Raw genomic sequence first — 16,867 nt, 5'->3', positions numbered from 1 at the left:
TTGAAATCTTTGCAAATTGATTAAAAATAAAAAAGGAAAAGATCCCATGTACATAAGTATCACAGGCTCCTCCCATGTACATAAGTATCACAGGCTCCTCCCATGTACATAAGTATCACAGGCTCCTCCCATGTACATAAGTATCACAGGCTCCTCCCATGTACATAAGTATCACAGGCCCCTCCCATGTACATAAATATCACAGGCCCCTCCCATGTACATAAGTATCACAGGCTCCTCCCATGTACACAAGTATCATAGGCTCCTCCCATGTACACAAGTATCACAGGCTCCTCCCATGTACACAAGTATCACAGGCTCCTCCCATGTACACAAGTATCACAGACTCCTCCCATGTACATAAGTATCACAGGCTCCTCCCATGTACACAAGTATCACAGACTCCTCCCATGTACATAAGTATCACAGGCTCCTCCCATGTACACAAGTATCACAGACTCCTCCCATGTACACAAGTATCACAGGCTCCTCCCATGTACACAAGTATCACAGGCTCCTCCCATGTACACAAGTATCACAGGCTCCTCCCATGTACACATGTATCACAGGCTCCTCCCATGTACACAAGTATCACAGGCTCCTCCCATGTACACAAGTATCACAGGCTCCTCCCATGTACACAAGTATCACAGGCTCCTCCCATGTACATAAATATCACAGGCCCCTCCCATGTACATAAGTATCACAGGCTCCTCCCATGTACATAAGTATCACAGGCTCCTCCCATGTACATAAGTATCACAGGCTCCTCCCATGTACACAAGTATCACAGGCTCCTCCCATGTACACAAGTATCACAGGCTCCTCCCATGTACACAAGTATCACAGGCTCCTCCCATGTACACAAGTATCACAGGCTCCTCCCATGTACACAAGTATCACAGGCTCCTCCCATGTACACAAGTATCACAGGCTCCTCCCATGTACACAAGTATCACAGGCTCCTCCCATGTACACAAGTATCACAGGCTCCTCCCATGTACATAATTATCACAGGCTCCTCCCATGTACACAAGTATCACAGGCTCCTCCCATGTACACAAGTATCACAGGCTCCTCCCATGTACACAAGTATCACAGGCTCCTCCCATGTACATAAGTATCACAGACTCCTCCCATGTACAGAAGTATCACAGACTCCTCCCATGTACAGAAGTATCACAGGCTCCTCCCATGTACATAACTATCACAGGCTCCTCCCATATACAGAAGTATCACAGGCTCCTCCCATGTACATAAGTATCACAGGCTCCTCCCATATACAGAAGTATCACAGGCTCCTCCCCTGTACATAATTAGTTACAAATACTGCAGCTGCTGACTTTTAATAATCGGACACTTACCTGTCCCAGGGTCCAGCGATGCGGGGGAACAAAGGGCCCCCCCTCGTTTCCCGCTCCCCTCGAGGTACCAGCATTCGTAACTATGGGCACCTGGCTGTGGCTTCACAGCCGGGCACCCACTGCGCATGTGCGAGCAGCGCAGGGCGCCGTGATACGCCGCACAGTCATCTGGGACACGTGACAGGTCCCAGATGACTGTGCGGCGCCGAGGGGAAGTGATGTCACCAGCCCGGGCAAGGAAGAAGGCAGACTACGAGGGACCCCCCTAGCAAAAGGTATTTAGAGGTGAATAAAAAAATTTTTTTCACAATTATTTTTTTTTTTTTTTTAAGAATTTTAAGCACTTTTTTATTTTTTGGTGGCAACACCACTTTAATCAATTTTGGAATAAGGCTGCAACATAACAAAATGTGGAAAGAGTTAAGCGCTGTGAAAACTTTCTGAATGCAATGTAAATCTGTCCAGGTATTTCATCACCCGATTTCTGCTGAAGGAGACAATTGGCCAATCTGTAGTCCCCTGCCAGCAGAGATCAGGTGGTCATGTGATGACTTGTAGTGGGAGCCTAAGGGCAATGTTTCCTTTAGTACAGGAGGCTTTCGTTTTAAGAATATGAATTTCATACAGCAGGATGGATGCCGGTTTTTCATTTTGCTTCCACTTTATTACCATTTACACAGTTCTAAACGTTCTGCATTATGACATCTCATTTATCTGGAGGTAGATTGCTGATAAAAGCAGCAATAAAGTTTGTTTTGTTTTTTTGATCCTTCCATAAAAAGTTTGTAGGAGGTTCTTCCTTTATTAAACTCCATAATGTGCACCTGTCACCGTAAACGGCGTGATGTCACTTTCTAATAGTGTGTAAAACACACTCATTTTATTGGGAATCTGCAAATGTTTTGAGTCATCATTTTTAGATGCTGCAGATTGAAGGTCCTTCCTCATTTAGCTGGAACATTGGAAATATGTTGTCACTTCCTTCCATCACCAGAGGAAGCAGACTTCCTAAAATTCTGTTTGTAAATTTACCCAAACTTTATTTTATTTTATTTTGCAGTTCATAGCTTAGGTTAGCCAATCAAAAGAATCACTTAAACCAGCATGCCTCAAAGTTCTTTGGCGTTCTTCCAGCGTTCCTCAGCGTTCTTCCAACGTTCTTCCAACGTTCTTCCAGCGTTCCTCAAAGTTCTTCGGCATTCTTCCAGCGTTCCTCAGCGTTCTTCCAGTGTTTCTCAACGTTCTTCCAGTGTTCCTCAGCGTTCTTCCAGCGTTTCTCAACATTCTTCCAGCGTTCCTCAAAGTTCTTCGGCATTCTTCCAGCGTTCCTCAGTGTTCTTCCAGCGTTCTTCCAGCGTTCCTCAGCGTTCTTCCAACGTTCTTCCAGCGTTCCTCAAAGTTCTTCGGCATTCTTCCAGCGTTCCTCAGCGTTCTTCCAGTGTTTCTCAACGTTCTTCCAGTGTTCCTCAGCGTTCTTCCAGTGTTTCTCAACGTTCTTCCAGTGTTCCTCAAAGTTCTTCGGCATTCTTCCAGCGTTCCTCAGCGTTCTTCCAGCGTTTCTCAACGTTCTTCCAGCGTTCCTCAAAGTTCTTTTTGCATTCCTCAGCGTTCTTCCAGCGTTTCTCAACGTTCTTCCAGCGTTCCTCAAAGTTCTTTGGCGTTCTTCCAGCGTTCCTCAAAGTTCTTCGGCGTTCCTCAAAGTTCTTCGGTGTTCTTCCAGCGTTCCTCAGGGTTCTTCCAGTGTTTCTCAACGTTCTTCCAGCGTTCCTCAAAGTTCTTCAGCGTTCTTCCAGCGTTCCTTAAAGGGGTTGTAAAGGTAATTTTTTTATTTTCTACATAGGTTCCTTTGAGCTAGTGCATTGTTGGTTCACTTACCTTTTCCTTTGATTTCCCTTCTAAATGTTTTTTTGCTTTGTCTGAATATCTCACTTCCTGTTTCTCCTCAGTAAACTTCTCACCATCATTCGAGCTGGTGGTTAGTCAGCCAGAACAGCTTACTAAACAGCTTACTGAGGAGGAACAGGAAGTGAGAAATTCAGACAAAGAAAACAAAGAAAAAAAAACATTTAGAAGGGAAATCGAAGGAAAAGATAAGTGAACCAACAATGCACTAGCTTAAAGGAAGCTATGTAGAAAATAAAAAATTTACCTTTACAACCCCTTTAATGTTCTTCAGCGTTCTTCCAGCGTTCCTTAATGTTCTTCAGCGTTCTTCCAGCTTTTCTCAACGTTCTTCCAGCGTTCCTCAACGTTCTTCAGCGTTCTTCCAGCGTTTCTCAACATTCTTCCAGCGTTTCTCAACGTTCTTCCAGCGTTTCTCAACGTTCTTCCAGCTTTTCTCAACGTTCTTCCAGCGTTCCTCAACGTTCTTCAGCGTTCTTCCAGCGTTTCTCAACGTTCTTCCAGCGTTTCTCAACGTTCTTCCAGCGTTTCTCAACGTTCTTCCAGCGTTTCTCAATGTTCTTCAGCGTTCCTCAATGTTCTTCAACGTTCTTTCAACGTTTCTCAATGTTCTTCATCGTTCTTCCAGCGTTTCTCAATGTTCTTCATCGTTCTTCCAGCGTTTCTCAATGTTCTTTATCGTTCTTCCAGCGTTTCTCAATGTTCTTCAGCATTCCTCAATGTTCTTCATCGTTCTACCAGCGTTTCCCAACGTTCTTCCAGCGTTTCTCAATGTTCTTCAGCGTTCTTCCAGTGTTCCTCAATGTTTTTCATCGTTCTTCCAGCGTTTCTCAATGTTCTTCCAGCGTTTCTCAATGTTCTTCCAGCATTTCTTAACATTCTTCAACGTTATTCTAGCGTTTCTCAACATTTTGTTTTAGTTGTGACACCATATTTAAGATTGCAAAATCTAGAGGCTACCCAATCTTAAATGTTTAAAAAATGTTTTACTTACTAATGGGTAACCTGAGCCTGGGATGATGCACACAACCACCTTGGTGAAATTATCTTCACAAATCGGAAGCCCCCCCATTACATCAGAGACCCCCTTCACATGAGAGTCCTCCCATCATATTAGAGGTCCCCATCACATCAGACCTCATTATTTCAAATGGTGGTCCTGTCTGTTCTCCTTTAATTTGTATGGGGCAGAAAGAACAGTGGAGGACCGCTGAGGCATGGGGACCCCGTGGACCAGAGAGGGTTGGCGGGTCTATGCTCAGAGTTGGGGTAAAGTCAGTATTTCTGTACTGCTCGTGGCCCAGTGTCTCCCAGACATAGTAGCCAAACGTGGTGTGTACCGACACATTGCAGTCCTCACTATCATCAGGCGTAACCCTGATGACGTCATTTATGACGAAACGATCGTCGGGACTGATACGTACACACGCTTTTGTGCATGGGCGATCCTATCTGGCCATTTACAGGGGATTAGTTTGGATTTATGTATCTATCTGCCTGCATTCTACTAATCTGATCTACTGATGGTTTTTGCCACTACTTCATAGTCTGTTAAGAGCCTTTGGGTTTACCAATTAAGGACACCTGAGAGAGCACGTTGCCTTCTCTTCAGTGGATGAGAGATCCAAGTCAAGCTCTGTATGACCTCCCTGAGTAAGGGGGGGGGGGGGGGGGGGGGGTCGCAGGCTTTCTGGTAAACCTCCAATTTTTACTTTGGTGATGGGTGTCACCCAGCTGGCTGTTTGATCATCATTTCAACACGGTTTAGCAATGGACTTTACACGTGGACTTTAGTCCCATATGGTTTCTTGCAGAGATCTGCACCCTTTTTATATATTGCTCTGGTATTTGTGTTTGGAATTCATCTCTAGCTGAATTTTAGGTTTTGCACAATTGATGGCACTTATTGCACTTTAATTAGTACATGTTTTATATTGTTTTTTTGCATATTTTGTTATTGATTTCCTCTATTGTTCATACACTATTGATTGCACTGAATGTACTTTAGTAATCTTTGCGCCTGTTATGTGCATTGTGTTATATATTGTATTTTTAGTGCTGCACTTCTTATTTATTATATATTCTATGTGCCTGGTATCTGGGTTGTAGTGCACAGCTGCTGTTTTGTTTTAGTTTCTAAGCGCGGATACAATTTTTACACTCACTATCATGCTGTAAGTTACACGAGTGATTCTGACTTTGGCAACAGCTCACCGGCCACAGAGGAATACAATGGATAGTGGCGCAGGTTATAGTATATGGCAGGGATATGCAATTAGTGGACCTCCAGCTGTTGCAGAACTACAAGTCCCATGAGGCATAGCGAGACTCGTACAGCCACAAGCATGACACCCAGAGGCAGAGGCATGATGGGACTTGTAGTTTTCCAACAGCTGGAGGTCCGCTAATTCCATATCCCTGGTATATGGCATGAGATCTGAGTCCATACAAGAGTCCTGTTAAGCTCTGTGTGAGAAAACAGTCCATGGAGAGAGGGCAGCCTTGCAGGGGGAGCCGAACCACACTCCGAACATGTAGAGAGAAAAAAAAACAGAAAGAGGGCGCCCGATAAGTCTGTAATAATAATTGATTAGTGCGAGCGGAGTCCATAGCGAGGCTTGGAGGGCAGCTGGTGGATCACAGAGGGGAACTCTGGAACACAGCATGTGGCGTGATGGCGTCACGGACGTAATGGCAACGCGTTTCCGAGCATGCCCACTAGGGGGATGTCCTTAGTGCGCGCTCTTTTCTCAAGCTGTCGCTCCCTGGTGTGCATGCGCAGAAACGCGACGCCATTACCTCCGTGATGCCATCACGCCATATGCTGTGTTCCAGAGTTCCCCTGTGATCAACTCCTCGCTTTGGGCTCCGCTCACACGCCGAAAGACTCCTGCTGGTCAGGACGCCGGCCATGCATAGATTCACAGGGTGTGACCCCTGCTGGAAGCTGTGGGGGAGATTGGTGTAACCGGACTCTACTGCGCCTGATTAACGATACTTAAAGCGGGAGTAAACCCACTGACTTTTTTTTTTCTTTTTTTTTTACACCTGTAAGCCCTTGTACACGCGGTCGGAGATTCCGACAACCAAATCCGTCGGAGTAATTCCAACGGATTAATTCCGGAAGAGGTCCTGAAGTGATGTTGCATACACACGGTCGGACTAAGTTGTCAGAAAATCCGATTGTACATAACGTGATGACGTTATTTCGTTAGGACGGGACTATGTTCAGGCTAGTAGCCAATAGCTTTGGTCTAGGAATTTGATCTGAGCATGCGTGGCACTTTGTCCGTCGGAGTAGGCTACACATGATCGGAGTATGTCCGATCGGAGCATTTTGTCGGAAAATTTTACCGGCAAATTGGAAAAGTTGGTCCGTCGGATATTCCGACGGAAACAGTCCGATGGAGACCACACACAGTCGGAATATCCGACAAAACGGTCCGATAGGACACATTCCGACGGAATCTCCGACCGTGTGAACAAGGGCTTAGGGAAAAGGCATAATGAGCTAGTATGCACCGCATACTAGCTCATTATGAAATACCTTAGAACGAGGCGCCGGCATCTCACTCGGTCCACGCCAAAGGAGCTGACATGTTCCCTTGGCGTGTCTTCCGGGTATCACGGCTCCGACACCGGAGTCACTATGTCGTCACTCCCGCGCATGCGCACGGGAGTTTTCTTCCCGGCAGGGTCTGGCGTCTGCCGGACTTTCAGCCGAGAATCCCCGGTGCGCATGCGCCGCTGCAGTCAGCCGCTCATTGCGAGGGGAATATCTCCTAAACCGTACAGGTTTAGGAGATATTCTTTTTACCTACAGGTAAGCCTTATTATAGGCTCACCTGTAGGTCAAAGTTAAACGTTTGGCTATACAACCGCTTTAAAAGTGAGTGTTTTTAATGCGCTTTGTCTAGTAAATGACTACAGTCTTATCTAAGAGGCGCCTGCTTCCTGTTTTTTTTTTTTCTCTCACCAGCAACAGAATCTTACCGATCTTGCCGGCTTCCTCGCTAGCGGGTCGGTAAGATGGCGCTATCCAGAGAGATTCCGTAGCATCCCAAGCCAAAGCAGGTAGGTGCGAACCTGTCTCAGGTGATTCTGCTGCTGGCAATGTGTCACCATCAGCCGAATTGCCGAAGTCTTTCACCCCCCGGGTGACAGGTACACTTTGAGGAGTTAGAAGGCACAGAGTGAGAGCAAGGCTGTAGGTATGAAAACAGCCCTTTAGAGAGGTGTGCTGAGGATTAGAAGCATTACTTGCACCTAATCCGGCTATTACCTTTTGAACATCTCACACTTCTTATTAATGTGACAGTGATCTACATTACCTCAGACTAGCAGGTGTAACGCTTTGTACTGCCCCTCCGGTGTGCCGTCACTCAATGAGGGTGCTGACTTGGGAGCGCCACACACGCCACTCATATCCCGATCTTTTTTTACTGTATATAGGAAGTATGATGAAAGGTGTATTGGTGAAAACTGGAATTCTACACTATATGGCGGAAGAAGAAACCTCACCATTACATCTACCTATGTGGCCACCAACATGTGGACACCCCTTCAAATGATGGAGCTCAAGTGTCTCCAATGAAGGGACAGAATGACTGATCTCAAGGCTAATCTGCTGCCAAAACTGAAAACACAATAAAGAGTTATTCTATATGGATTGCAAACATGAATTAAACTCATAATACCCATGTCTACAATATGGCCAAAAGTATGTGCACCCCCTCCATATTTTAGAGTTCGGGTGTCTCCAGTGAAGGGTCCTGGTAATACTCCATCATACAAAAGACATTTTAGACCATTGTGCTCTTCCAATCTTGAGGTAACAGTTTGGTGAAGACCCTTTTCTGTTGCAGCATGACTGTGCCCCCCCATTGTGTACAGACCAACAAGAGGAAATTAGTACTTCTCAACCTGCTCTGACCATCATACTGCGTAGTGTGATAAATTGCTCGGCAATACCCCAACAGCATTCCATCACAAGGCCTCAATAAGACCCTTAGGGTTAGGTGCGGGGGTCTAAGCACCAGCTTGTTTTCATCATGGCTTCCCATGGTGGAGATAGAACTTGTGGTGTGCTGGTGCCAGGTCATGACCCCCAGGTTCACCCTGCTCAAGGTGCGGAGGCTAATGCATGGCAAATAATAGGAAGCTAACAAGAGATACTGGTGAGTCTGAAGCAGTCAGCTTAGTTAGAAGGTCCAGGAAGCAGGCCTTGGGTCAGGACGGGCAGCAGACAAGCAAATCCCAAAGAGAAGAACCAACATTGGTGCATGGGAGAATAGTCCTTGGAGAACAGCAGTCAGGGAGGGGAGTCACAAGTGGGAGTTCTGAGGCAAACAGAGCATTGCTCTGTCAATGGACTCCATTACAACGTTCCCTAAAATAGGTGCATGCCTATGACATCATTAGCGGCGACATTGGCCACAATACCCAGAAGCTTTGCATGACAAGGTAGAGAGGGGGGCCTAGCAGTGCAGGAACATGGATGGTAAGTGACAGATTAAAAAGGCAACACTCACCAATATTGTCCAAAAAGTATCCCGTGCAACATACAGTACAAAAGGTACTGCCCCTGGTACTCCTGGCCATGGTCGAAACGACTAAAGTGTTTCAGCCATGGTCAACCTTAATCATAGCCATATTAAGCCTATGGCTAAGGTCAGACATGCCTGAAATGTGACAGGAATGTTGGCCCCTTTTATACTGTATGTTCCTCATGATACACAAAAGGAGTATGGTGGAACTTAAATGGTCTGCAGACCATAAACCCTACTGAACACCTTTGGATTGAATTGGAATGCCAATTGTGAGCCAGGTCTTATACAACATCAGTACCTGACCTCACAAATTGGTACAAATTCCCCAAGACACCCTCCAAATTCTTGTGAAAACCTTTCCAGAAGTAGAGCAGGGCCACCTTCATAAATACATGGTTTGACCAGTTTGGTGTGGAGAAACTCGAGTGTCCTTCACAGAGCCCTAACCTCAACCCTACTGGAGGAACTCGAGTGTCCTTCACAGAGCCCTAACCTCAACCCTACTGGAGGAACTCGAATATCCTTCACAGAGCCCTAACCTCAACCCTACTGGAGGAACTCGAGTATCCTTCACAGAGCCCTGACCTCAACCCCACTGGAGGAACTCGAGTATCCTTCACAGAGCCCTAACCTCAACCCTACTGGAGGAACTCGAGTATCCTTCACAGAGCCCTGACCTCAACCCCACTGGAGGAACTCGAGTATCCTTCACAGAGCCCTGACCTCAACCCTACTGGAGGAACTCGAGTGTCCTTCACAGAGCCCTAACCTTAACCCTACTGGAGGAACTCGAGTATCCTTCACAGAGCCCTAACCTCAACCCTACTGGAGGAACTCGAGTATCCTTCACAGAGCCCTGACCTCAACCCCACTGGAGGAACTCGAGTATCCTTCACAGAGCCCTGACCTCAACCCTACTGGAGGTACTCGAGTATCCTTCACAGAGCCCTGACCTCAACCCCACTGGAGGAACTCGAGTATCCTTCACAGAGCCCTGACCTCAACCCTACTGGAGGAACTTGAGTGTCCTTCACAGAGCCATGACCTCAACCCTACTGGAGGAACTCGAGTGTCCTTCACAGAGCCCAGACCTCAACCCCACTGGAGGAACTCGAGTATCCTTTACAGAGCCCTGACCTCAACCCCACTGGAGGAACTCGAGTATCCTTTACAGAGCCCTGACCTCAACCCCACTGGAGGAACTCAAGTGTCCTTCACAGAGCCCTGACCTCAACCCTACTGGAGGAACTCGAGTGTCCTTTATAGAGCCCTGACCTCAACCCCACTGGAGGAACTCAATTGTCCTTCACAGAGCTCTGACCTCAACCCTACTGGAGGAACTAGAGTATCCTTCACAGAGCCCTGACCTCAACCCTACTGGAGGTACTCGAGTATCCTTCACAGAGCCCTGACCTCAACCCTACTGGAGGAACACAGGTGTCCTTCACAGAGCCCTGACCTCAACCCTACTGAACACCTTTTGAGGGCAATTGGAAGGTGGATTGAACAACCAGATCTTCTCATCCAACAGCAGTACTCGACCTCACAGATGGGCACAAATCCCACCCAGACGCACCCCGAAATCTTGTAGAAAGCCTTCCCAGAAGATTGGAGGATTGTATAGCCACAAGTGAGGGCAATTCTATATTAATGGCCTTGGTTTTATAAATGGGATGTCCCACAAGCTCACAGAGGTGTGATGAGCAGGTGTCCTCAAACATTTAGTCATATAGTGCAGTGGTCATCAACCCTGTCCTCAGGGCTCACTAACAGGCCAGGTTTTATGTATTACCTTGGGGAGAAGAAAACTAGAATACTGCAATCACTGAGCAGCAAATTATATCACCTGTGACGTATTTCAGTTATCTTGCAAACCTGGTCTGTTGGTGGGCCCTGAGGACAGGGTTGATGACCACTGGTATAGTGTAAAGCCCCATACACACTATCAGATTTTCTGCTGATTTTTGTCTTCAGATTCACCAAAACCATGTAGTGCGAGGGCCGGCCTGATTGCATACAAATTGAATCGCCTAAGGTTTGACCTAATATATGGTTTTGGTAAATCTGAAGGAAAAATCTGCAGAAAATCAGATCGGATGTATGGGGCTTAAGTGATTTAAAGGATCAGTCTACCCATTAGTGATATTTGTGGAGTCTGATGGGGTCCTCTCTGGGCTCTTCCTTCCTCCTGTCCAGACACTAGGCTTCTTCTCATTGACTGTTTACTGGTTCTACTTCAGCTTGATGTTTATAATCTGAACGGTTCATATTTTATTATTTTTTTGCTAACTTTGGAGCTGGAAATGTTTACTTTAAGCCAAGCTGACGGTCTGATGTTTGTTTTCTTGCAGAGCTTATTACCGAAGTTTTGTTCCTCAGTTCCAAGAAGCTGCCTTTGCCAATGGGAAGCTTTAGAGTGGGATGGAAGAGACGGCCTTACATCACAGGCAACAGATCATCTTGGACTTTTGTCAATGAATTGCTGAATTTCACAGTTTTTATACTTCTTCCTTTGTTGTGTTTACCTGAATATCGCTGCCTGGCACCCCAAAGATAACCCTTCCTGGCAAAACCTTCTTTGCTTTACTACCGAAAAAGAAAAACCTCTTTAAGCCCTGGTTCACATTGGTGCGAATTGGCATGCGATTTGACAAATTGTATGCCAAATTGGTGGCAATGGCACACAAATTTTCAAAAGTCGTTTCTGTACTGCTTTTGGTGACTTTGGGGTGCAATTTCCATTTACATCTGTGCAGAAAGCCGGACAGACGTCCCCGAAATCGGGACTGACATTCGGCAATGAAATCGTGCGAATTCAGCTCGTACAATTTCTTTCCCGCACTCGGTGTGAACCTGGACTCAAGAGACCATCCAACCTAATGTGAGGTTTTAGTAATAGGCCCAGCGAGCTGAACCAGTCCCCAAATTATTATATGTCTTGGATGCTCCAAAAGTGAAGCTCTTGTCCACATGGGGGTTTTAGGTGTTCCCTCCTCTCCTATGTGAGTTTCCTGTTACATTCTTCATAATACAAAATAAATAGAAACCCAACAGGCATGGTAGGAGCCCCTCATCATCAGCATGGTTGGTGTGCAGACCCTGAAACTCTACAGAGGAATGGTGGGAGCCCTTCATAATGGGCACAGAAATGGTACAGACCCTGGAAATTCAGCACGGGGATGGTGAGGACCCCTCATAATGTGCACAGAAGGGGTACAGACCCTGGAAATTCAGCACAGGGATGGTGAGGACCCCTCATAATGTGCACAAAAGGGGTTCAGACCCTGGAAATTCAGGGCTCATCAATAGAGTTCCCAAGTGATGGAAGAGACTATCGGGGTTTACCTCTCCACCAAGCACTGAATTATCATTTTTGGGTGGAGTGACCCTCCTCTTCCCACCTCTGTCAGCCACCCCCATGGTACACGGTTACCTTACCCCCAAAGGACATTAAACAGTTTTCTGAGCCTAAAAGCATTTCTCTGGGTGTCATGTACTCTGCCCCCCTTCCCTTTCAACAGTTACCCTTGGTTCACGCCTATGCGTATTTAGTGTGTTTTGCAGAATTGCACTACAGTCCATTTAACATGGTTTCCTATGGACCTAGTTCACAGCTGTGCGTTTTGAGCCTGTGCATTTATTTGAAAAGGCTAAAGGACTCCCCCCCCCCCCCCCCCCCCTCAGTGAATTAGCATTTTGCGTGTAATAGACATCAACGGACCTGCACCAAAAACGCAAGTATTACATTTTTTATGCGTTTTGCTTTTTTTTTTAGCTAATAGGAAAGTATGATAATTCCGTTCCTGGAGTGCGACTTTGTTGCTACTTGAGTGCCAGAAAGTATAAAGTTGCATCAAAGTGGCAATGCAATGGTGCAGGAACCTTTATGTGTCTCAAGTCGCATGTTATGGTTAAGGGATAGGGTTTAGGGTTAGATTTAAGGGTTAGCAGTAAAGGTTTACAACACTAACCCTAACAATTACCACTAACCTTAACCCTTTTCCCTTAACACCTTAAAGGGGTTGTAAACCTTCATGGTTAGCATTCTATACATTAGAATGAAAAACCTTCTGTCATGCTGCAGCCCCCCCCCCCAGTACCCCCATTTTACTTACCTGAACCCGGTCTCCCCCCCCCCCCCGGGGGACAAGCACACACTCTCTAGCTGGTGTCTCGTGTCCTGATTGGATAGATTGATAGTGCAGGCATTGGCTCCCGCTGCTGTCAATTAAATCCAATGACGTGGGGGGCGGGGCCGACTCCTGCTTTCTGTGTCAATAGACGCATCGGCAGGACTCGGGAGCCCTCCCGCACGGGCGTCCCGAAGGAGAGTGCTTCTCCGACAGGGCACTTGAGAAGAGGATGAGCTACTAGCACTGCTGAGGGACCCCAGAAGAGGAGGATCGGGACCATTCTGTGTAAAAACCAACTGTACAGAGGAGGTAAGTATTATATGTTTGTTGTTAAAAAACAAAAACAAAAAACCTTTAGTAGCCCTTAACATGCGAGTTTGGGCACATCAAAGTCACACTGCATGGACAGAACTGTCATGTTTTCCTATTAGCCAAAGAAAAAAAAAAAAGGCAAAATGCATCAAAAGCACATGTTCAAAAATGCACCGGAAAAATGCATCAACTGCAACCTGTATAGATGTGAACCGACGCTAACTCCCAGTCCGAATCTGATTTAAAATTTTGGTTAATGTGCAGGGGATGATGGGAAATTATTATAAAGAAGGACATCAGATATTTGCTTGTGGCGGAGCTATTAATATGCTGAGTGGCCCTTGATAAATACTTGCCTCTCAGTCCCTACCTACTGCAATCCTATCACACTGCCAGAGCCTAAGAGGAAGCCGTCAGGGCGGACTTATTGGAACGGCAATTGCTGATTGGTTGTGGAAGTGCGGGCTTTATGACGGTCAATCCTGGTCCTGACCTCAGTGCTTAGTAGACCACGGTGTTTGTTTTGCCCAAGCCCAGATGTGGAAATGGTAGGATGTTGGTGGCTAATGGTAAACAGGCATGCAGGTTGGCAGTTCCCACGTCACTGGCTGCACCCTCCATCCTGGTCGGTGTATGCCAGCCGCGGGGCTTCAGGTTTTATATCTCTCCCAACAACTTCATTCTAATCTGCGCATATCGCTTTAAATTGGGGTGCCGTCATTCAATGTAAATAAATGCACTTTTTTTTTTTTGGATAAATGTTTCTTGCAAGTGATGAATAAAACTGAAACAACGAGACAATGCTGCGTCTACTACTACATGGTCCTGCAAAGTATAACCGAGGCGTCATCCAGCTTCTCAGTAGGGTATTCAAAATGAGACAGGGTCAAAAATAGGGGTGGGGTACCCCTTGAGTAGAATGTTACTTAAAACAAAGAGGTTTAATCGACAGCAGTGAAATGGATCGTTGTACGGGCCCGTATCACACGGGCAAAAGGAGGTCCTCTGCTATAGATTCCAATTCCTTCCAAGCACCGAGTGGGCTGAGAGACTGCAAATGGCCAGCATGCATATGAGGGATCTCTGGACATTATATGTGATGCCTGGGTCCAGAACCTGGGCAACGGTTGGACACAGAGCTCAGCACCCATGAGGCGGGCCTATGAACGTTTCATGTATTGCCTGGGCCCAGTGCCTGGACAAGGCTTGGGCAGAAAGCTCAGCACCCATGTGATGGGGTCTATGGACATTTCATGCAACGTCTGGGCCTGGGCAAGGCTTGGGCAGAAAGCTCAGCACCCCTGTGAGGGGAGGGGTCTATGGATCCTTTGAATGCAATGCCTGGGCAAGGGTTGGGGCAAATGCTCAGCACCCATATGGACATTTCATGCAATGTCTGGGCCTGGACAGGGGTTGGGTGCTGAGCATTTGCCCCAACCCTTGTCCAGGCCCAGACATTGCGATGGTGTCTATGGACATTTCATGCAATGTCTGGGCATTGGCAAGGCTTGGGCAGAAAGCTCAGCGCCCCTATGAGGGGAGGGGGTCTATGGACCCTTTGAATGCAATGCCTGGGCCTGGGCAAGGGTTGGGGCAAATGCTCAGCACCCATGTGATGGGGTCTATGGACATTTCATGCAATGTCTGGGCCTTGGCAAGGCTTGGGCAGAAAGCTCAGCGCCCCTATGAGGAGAGGGGGTCTATGGACCCTTAGAATGCAATGCCTGGGCCTGGGCAAGGGTTTGGGGCAAATGCTCAGCACCCATGTGATGGGGTCTATGGACATTTCATGCAATGTCTGGGCCTGGGCAAGGCTTGGGCAGAAAGCTCAGCACCCATGTGATGGGGTCTATGGACATTTCATGCAATTTCTGGGCCTGGGCAAGGGTTGGGCAGAAATCTCAGCACCCCTGTGAGGGGAGGAGTCTATGGACCCTTTGAATGCAATGCCTGGGCAAGGGTTGGGGTAAATGCTCAGCACCCATGTGATTTGGTCTATGGACATTTCATGCGATGTCTGGGCCTTGGCAAGACTTGGGCAGAAAGCTCAGCGCCCCTATGAGGGGAGGGGGTCTATGGACCCTTTGAATGCAATGCCTGGGCCTGGGCAAGGGTTGGGGCAAATGCTCAGCACCCATGTGATGGGGTCTATGGACATTTCATGCAATGTCTGGGCCTGGACAAGGGTTGGGGAAAAAGCTCAGCACCCATGTGATGGTGTCTATGAACGTTTCATGCAATGTCCTGGCCTTGGCTAGGCTTGGGCAGAAAGCTCAGCGCCTCTATGAGGGGAGCGGGTCTATGGACCCTTAGAATGCAATACCTGGGCAAGGGTTGGGGCCAATGCTCAGCACCCATGTGAGGGGTCTATGGACATTTCATGCGATGCCTGGACAAAGGGTTGGGCAGAAAGCTCAGCACCCATGCGAGGGGGCCTATGGACATTTCATGCAATGGTTGGGCTGGGCACTGGGGGAAGGTGCCAGGGCGCCCCCTCATTACATGCTCCAGATTAGTGGTTGCCAAACAGCAGGCCACAGCTCTATGTGTGCTCTAGTAGCTACTACTGTCACACCGTGCTCCAGTTTGCCCACTGTCCACCCACAGCTGACACAGAAAACATAATGTGTGCACAACTACCTTCTAGCTGCTTGCAAGCAAAAGATTGGCCATGCATGCACAGAACACACTCCATGCCAACTAAGGGCAGCGGAAGTAAGGGGGCAGATAATGGGTGCAGGGCAGTACACCCTCTGGGTGCTGGATGAACCTGTCCCAGTACTACCTGCGTCATAGCCCCCTACTCAAAACAGCCCCCTGGGACAGTGATTGGAACATGAATGGACCACCACCCCAACAATGCTGTGATTCCAGACCCAGAATTAGGGAAACGATTGATTGCTTCATAGAGTTGGACACGTTATAAAAGAATAAAAGTTTATTTACAACGGCAAAAATACACCTTGGAGTGTCTTTCCAGGGCATGAGCATTCTAGAGTTATGGCCACAATTGGTATTATATAGTAGAAAACACCTGAAGTCGTTCCCGAGGCGGTGAGCGGTCGGTGCACCGGCTTGTAGTGTCCTCCTAACACTCGAGCAACCGTGTAGATAAAGGAAAGCCGGCAGCTCGATCTTCCGCAATGAATACGTTTATCAATCCAGGTGTGGTACACAATAATACAGGGTTTACGCATTTCGACATGTAGCCTTAGTCATAGCTGAGTGGCTATGACTAAGGCTACATGCAGAAACGCGTAAGCCCTGTATTATATTGCATCACACCTGGATCAATAAATGTATTCATTGCGGAAGATCGAGCTGTCGGCTTCCCTTTATCTTTAGTTGGTATTATGACTCCAGAAAGGATATTTTTCCCAAAAATGAACAAGTCTTATATATATTTTCTCCTCCTCTGGATTCCCCAATAGAGACGTGCATGACAGAAACATTTGTTTTGTTTCGTCATATTAATTATTTTAGAATAATTCGTTTTCGGATTAATTTAGTATATTTGTTCTTTTCCCATCAATTTGAAATTCGCATCAGAAGACATCTATATAAATTCTATTTTATTCTAGTCTGTTCCTTTCTATTCTATTCTGTT

General features: G+C 46.9%; 1 protein-coding gene across 4 annotated transcripts in view; it reads left to right on the top strand.

The window, feature by feature from the left end:
- Positions 1–14,054, top strand: part of LOC143986952 (BRISC and BRCA1-A complex member 2) — a 344,474-nt gene extending 330,420 nt beyond the window's left edge. For 3 of the 4 annotated variants that reach the window (XM_077485366.1, XM_077485368.1, XM_077485367.1), the window contains exon 12: positions 11,167–14,054. In XM_077485366.1, the coding sequence (XP_077341492.1) occupies positions 11,167–11,230 (64 nt within the window). In that variant the 3' untranslated portion in view covers positions 11,231–14,054. Of the gene's footprint in view, positions 1–2,424; positions 2,447–11,166 lie in introns of those variants that run through there. The other variant, XM_077485369.1, reaches the window with a different exon arrangement.
- Positions 14,055–16,867: the final 2,813 nt, after the last annotated feature.

Source organism: Lithobates pipiens, unplaced genomic scaffold (genome assembly GCF_037356315.1).
Source record: "Lithobates pipiens isolate NorthernLeopardFrog02 unplaced genomic scaffold, aLitPip1_a1.2 Scaffold_18, whole genome shotgun sequence".
Taxonomy (NCBI): domain Eukaryota; kingdom Metazoa; phylum Chordata; class Amphibia; order Anura; family Ranidae; genus Lithobates; species Lithobates pipiens.
This window is presented reverse-complemented; position numbering and strand designations above follow the sequence as displayed.